Source organism: Wyeomyia smithii, chromosome 3 (genome assembly GCF_029784165.1).
Source record: "Wyeomyia smithii strain HCP4-BCI-WySm-NY-G18 chromosome 3, ASM2978416v1, whole genome shotgun sequence".
NCBI classification, from domain to species: Eukaryota; Metazoa; Arthropoda; class Insecta; order Diptera; family Culicidae; genus Wyeomyia; species Wyeomyia smithii.
In genome coordinates this window covers 153,147,091-153,153,185 of record NC_073696.1, presented here as the reverse complement: position 1 = coordinate 153,153,185, position 6,095 = coordinate 153,147,091, and the positions used below count along the sequence as shown (strand labels likewise).

Below are 6,095 nucleotides of genomic sequence, written 5' to 3'. Positions count from 1 at the left end.
GATGGCTTCCGTTACCAATGAGTTTGGGTGAAACACTCGTAATAATTTCGTGAATTATTACGTAGCTCCGGCCACGATGGTTTCTAGGACCATATTTTTATCTGAGGGAGCCTTAGCTTTCTCGATCACTTGTTCTTGGATTGTGAAAAAAGTTGGAGCGGCTTTTCTCTAGTACGCCGCGGTGTGGTTGAAAAGGTATTCAAACCACGTGAAAATGGTTTACGTTAGGGAAGTACTAATAATAGGATTTTTTCCAGAGTAGTCAGTAGTTTCCAAAGTAAGCATAGTGAGTGCATGATAAATATCGTGCGTGCAAGAATTGTATCAAAGGTAATTAACTTTCAACTTGAAAGATAACGATGTGCAGAATCGTAAATCTGTTATATGCGTGCTCGTGGTGTAGATATCGCTGGAGATTCCCGACGCACCACCAACTCTACGTTTGAACCCGCTTCAGACCCCGAGGTCCCGTCTTCTAAGAACAAGTTCCTGGTTAGCTACCACGCGGCCGGAAGAGCGCCGATCGTCATCAACGCGCTAGGCCGGGAGCAGCACGCTGAAGTGTCATCACCGTATACCTGAACTGGACCAGCAGAATCTACAGGAGGAATCCTAGCACGTAAAAGAATCCATGGTTGAGAGTACGTTCCTTAATACTTTTATCATGCGCATGATCGATAGTTGAAATCACTCGGTGGTAGAGAGGGTAGATTGTACCGTTAAATTCCCCTTATTGGAAAGCTAAAAAGCTCTAGGGTTCGAGACCCGTCATCGTCGGTTAGTTTTTTTTGTATTTTTTTTTTGTGTGATTTGGACCACTGCGACCATTATTTTGATCTTTTGTGGTATACCTCTTCTTTAGTCTAGGTACTCGTGGCAGACATATCACTATTGATGGAAGTGATCGTCGTTGTCATATCGCACCCTTTCTCCCAATTAGGCACTGAATTTCGTATGAAATGTATTACCTCATTAAGATTCGCGGACCAGACCTCAAAAGGCTCCAAAGTTCCTTTTCCAAAGGCTCTTATTCTGCGCTGTATTAGTGCACTGCAGTAGCAGAGCAAATGTTCTGCGGTTTCACATTCGAACCCGCAGAGACGACAAATTTCGTCATCTGACTGACCAATTTGTCTCAGGTGATGCTTACTTGGACAGTGTCCTGTAAACAGTCCGGTCATTGTCCTTAGTCCCTTTTTATTTAAACTAAGCAATTGCTGGCTTTTCTTGACGCTTGATTTTATAAAGCGTTTAGACTTGCGTAGCCCTACTGAGCATATCCAGTTCTCTTGTATTGTCCTATGTTCCCAGGTTTTCAATTCTGCTTTCAAGGCGCTTGATGACACCCCGCAGAACGGTTCTGGGCCAATGAAATCGGTACATGACCCCTGTCTAGCTAACGTATCGGCTTTTTCATTGCCTTCCACTCCGCAGTGACCAGGAACCCAGTATAACCATACTTGGTTCCTTTCTGCCAGTTGTTTCAGTGAAAGGATGCACTCCCATACTAGCTTAGAGGTACATGTAAAGGCTTTTAGTGCTTTTAGTGCTTTGAGTGCTGCTTTGCTATCAGAAAAAATGCATATGTTAGCATGCCTGTATTTCCTAGCCAAACAAACTTGTGCACATTCATAAATAGCAAATATTTCGGCCTGTAACCCTGTAGGCCAACGGCCCATTGGTATCGAGATACTTATCCCAGGACCATTTATACCTGCTCCGGTTGAATCATTCATTTTTGAGCCATCTGTGTAAAATACGACAGAGCCTTGTCGGATATTCGGGCCACCTTGTTCCCAAACTTCCCGTTCGGTCTCTATGATTTTAAAAGGTAATTCGAAGTTTGCTTCTGTATTCATCCAGTCTTCGATACCTGGTATATGTTTGCTCAGCTGGAAATGTTTGAGGATTGCCAGCTGGCCTGTCTGATCTCCATCATGTACTTTTTCAAGGCGTGTTAGTCTCAATGCACTTTTTTCTGCCTCTAGTTGTACTACCTGGTGGAGTGGTAATAGATGCAGAATTGCATCTAAGGCTTTCGACGGAGCACTTTTCATTACTCCTGTAATTGCATTACAAATTAGCCTTTGCAACTTGCCAAGCTTGTTCTGCGTTGACCTTTCTTTTGTTTTAGGCCACCACACTAACGAGGCATACGTTATTCTTGGTCTTTTTATTGCCTGGTACAACCAATAAATCATACTTGGCCTTAGACCTCATGTTCTGCCAATAGCTTTGCTACATGCCCAGAGGGCATTCGTAGCTTTACCGATGACATATTCAATATGTGCATTCCAGCTGAGTTTCTGATCTAAAGCTACTCCAAGATGTTTAGTCTCAGTGGAAAGCTGCAATGTGGTCTCGCCCAGATTCAGGCTCTTAATGTTGTACCTTTTTTCCGGGCGAAGGGAATAATGGTTGTTTAGAGGGGTTAATGGTCAGCCCCTCTTGTCTACACCATTCTAAAGTATTGTTTAGAGCTAACTGCATTCTCTCCGATACTGTACTGTCGAATTTTCCCCTCACAAGAATCACAACATCATTTGCGAATCCGACCACTTCGAAACCTAGCTCAGGTAGGTTTCTAAGTAGCTGGTCTACGACCAATGATCACAGCAAAGGTGATAGAACTCCACCTTGCGGGCATCCCTTAGTTGTGTTCCTTGTAAGGGTAGTATTACCCAATACTGCAGTTATCTCACGACTATTCAGCATGGTTTTGATCCATTTTGAGATATATGTAACAAACCCATGGTGTCCCATTGCGTTCAACATTGAGTGATGCGATACATTATCAAAAGCTCCCTCTATGTCTAAGAACGCAGCGAGTGCGATTTCTTCTGTATCTATAGATTTCGCTATTTTTGTCGTCAGCATATGTATTGCATCCACTGTTGACATGTTGCTACGATATGCAAACTGATACCTGCTCAGCGGAGAGGTTTTTAGGTACGTTGATTTAACGTGATAGTCAATTAGTTTTTTCATAATTTCTAACATAATGGAGGTTAGACTAATTGGTTTAAAGGCTTCTGGAAGTGTTTTGTCGCGCTTCCCAGCATTTGGTATGAAGATCATTCTCGTTTTTCTCCAGTTGGTGGGTATGTAATTAAGTGTCAGGCTTGCCCTAAATATCTCGGTTATGAATGGAATCATTACCCTTCCACACCGTTGAAGCATTATTGGTGGTAATCCATCCAATCCCGGGGACTTATAGGGCTCGAATGAGTTGATTGCCCATTCCACTTTCGATTCTGTGAAGATATCGCAGGCTATGTAATGCGCATTTGTCCTAGCGATAGTCGAACCACCACATGGCGCATTTGAGTCCTGCGTTTCTTCTTCTAGAATGGGTCGTGATCCTGGGAAATGTTTCTCCATCATAACATTGAGTGTTTCAAGAGAATCGGCAGTAAAAGTACCGTCGTCCTTCTTTATTCTGCCCAAGCCATTCGTGTGATCTTTGAACAGGGCTTTGTGTACTCTTGCAGCTGCAGGGGTGCTTTCAATTTGTTCACACATTAATCTCCATCCCCTCCTGCGTGATTTCCTAATTTCTTTATTGTATTGCGTAAGGGACTCTCTATAAGCATCCCAATTTGAGGTTAACTTGGCTCTGTTGAACAACCTTCTAGTTAACTTCCTCAGTTTTTCTAGATTTTTGTTCCACCAAGGCGCGTCTTTGTTGGATACTCGCGTCTTGGTTGGACAGCTTTGGTTATAAAGGGCTATGATTTTATTCGTAAATTTTTGTGATGAATCCTCCAGTTCGTTTATTGTCTGGATTTGCCCTTCAAAGGTAGATTCATCACGAACTATTTTTGAATGAAAAAGCTCCCAGTTGGTTTTTCTAGGGTTTCTATAAACTTCCGTTACTAAGTCCCCTGCGTTATAGTCAAACAAAATTTGCTTGTGATCCGATAGAGAAATCTCATCAGATACATGCCAGTTGACGATTTATTCCGATAGTTTAGCGCTCGATAAGGTTAGGTCGAGCACTTCTTGTCGAATTGCATTTACAAAAGTTGGATTATTACCTCGATTGCATATATAAATATTATTAGATAGTATATATTCAAAAAGGCACTCACCTCTTTTGTTTATGTCTGTGCTTCCCCATATTGTGTGATGGGCGTTTGCAACACACCCAACGATGAACTGCTTATTTTGCCTCTTGCAGTGTGCTATAAACTCCTGTACTTCCCTGGGAGGGGCTCCTTCTAGTTCCCCTGGGAAGTAGGCGGAGGCCACCATTATTTCTGCTTTTCCCCGTGTCGTTGGCAGTTCCACTTGCACAGCTACTATATCCCGTCCGATGAATTCTGCAAGTGGCGTAAAATTGGTATTACTACTTACCAAAAGCGCTGCTCTTGGTGCAGGCGCAGAATCATCATAAAGGAGCTTACCCTTATTTGTTGAAAGTCCTAAGATTTTATTTTTGTTCACCCATGGCTCTTGGACAATAGCCACGTTGATGTTTTCTTTGGTGAACCTGCGACAAAGGATTCCGCTTGCCCCTTTTGCATGATGCAGGTTCACCTGGATGAACTTAATGTTCTTGTCGTCCATCTCGGTACAACTTTGCTCCCGGGGGCTTCTTTCGCTCCCCCTGCGTACGGTGATTATTCAAGGGTACATTTGAGTGCTTGTTTTGCTCTCCCTCAGGTGTGCTCCCTTGAACAGGCTGTTTACACCGGTTTTTGCTATCACTCGGTAGTGAAGGCAGAACTTTTTCGGCAATTACAGCATTTTTCGTGGATCCAAACCTGGCGCTTTTGAAATTTCGACCAGCCCTGATATTCCGCGGGTATATAATTCCGAATTTATAATTCAGTTTGTAGTTCCAATCAGCGATTTTTTTCGCTGACGCTTCGTCTACTGACAGGATAAGCTGCACATGATTCTTGATGGGCTTGCGCTTTAACACCCTCCAAGAATCAGTGGCAATGGCCTTCAACCAGGGCCAATATGGTTTCATTGTCGTTTTTCTCACTTTTGGGGAAGAAGACAGCTAAAATTTCTGGTCTCGGGATAGATTCACTATCAACAACCATCAGATCAACTGTTTCCCATGGCTTGATACTCGGAACAATTCCTTTCAGCCAGTCTGCAGTTTCCTGGTTCTGGCACTCTATTACCATAAACCCGGACCTAAACCAGCAGTTGGTGAATTTGGGCTTGAATTGTTCCTTTCTCTTATCAACGACTATAGCCAGGATGGACTCTTCTACTAGTTCCATCATGGTAGTCGAGAGCCGAGACATCGGATAGTCCTTAGGCATCAGTCCAACCTTGAACTGGCTAAGGACTTCAGTGTAGGTAGGAGGCGCTTTAGGTTTACCCACCGGGCTATTTGCAGTCCCATTGGCATTACCTCTGATCACCTCCATCCGCCTATTCACTGACTACTTCCGAGTAGCAGTAGAAGTCTGACATTCCTTCTTCCTTTTTGGAAGAGGATTGCTTTCACTGCAGTTAGAGGAGTCGAACTGTCTCGGTCTCTTGACTGTCTGACCGCTTCGACTGAATGTACCGACTTTAACTCAAGCCACATGGAAAATGTTTGAATAGTACGGCTACTCTTAGATAAAGCAATGGAAATAATTAGAAGGTAAGAAAACAAAGAGGTTCGAACCCCGCAATGAAAAAAAATGACAATGCAAAGTTGTATTAATTACTAAATGTAAATGCCAACATAATACCTATATAGTTTTCAATCGCAATCTATTTTAGTTATTTTTCTGGTTTGAGGCGTTTTCACGTTCGGATATTTTGTGGTTCATTATATTATAATCGCTTTGAATTAAAAGCAAGCGAGGTTGGCTTCAAGTCTGAAGCCTTCCCAGTGATGATAATCGGCCAGTAAAATCTATTTGGCCAAACCGATTTCATCGTGTTGTGGTTTGTTATTCCTGGTAGTTTTCTCTAAGGTTTGATGGAATATCGAAATTGTTTTCGGTAAGGTAGAATCGTTTCAAAGGAATCAGGGAACAAACAAAACCCGCCCGAAATAAGGAGGGTTTCATTAGCTTGGCAAGAACAACAAAGGTGGGTGGCCTCTCGCGATAGAGTGGTGCAATTAAGCCACCCGCAAA

At 42.9% G+C, this 6,095-nt stretch overlaps 1 protein-coding gene across 1 annotated transcript; it reads right to left on the bottom strand.

The window, feature by feature from the left end:
* Window positions 1–4,937: 4,937 nt before the first annotated feature.
* LOC129728703 (uncharacterized) lies at window positions 4,938–5,390 on the bottom strand. The gene has a single exon (XM_055687155.1). The coding sequence runs from the start codon at window positions 5,388–5,390 to the stop codon at window positions 4,938–4,940; it is 453 nt and encodes a 150-aa protein (XP_055543130.1).
* Window positions 5,391–6,095: the final 705 nt, after the last annotated feature.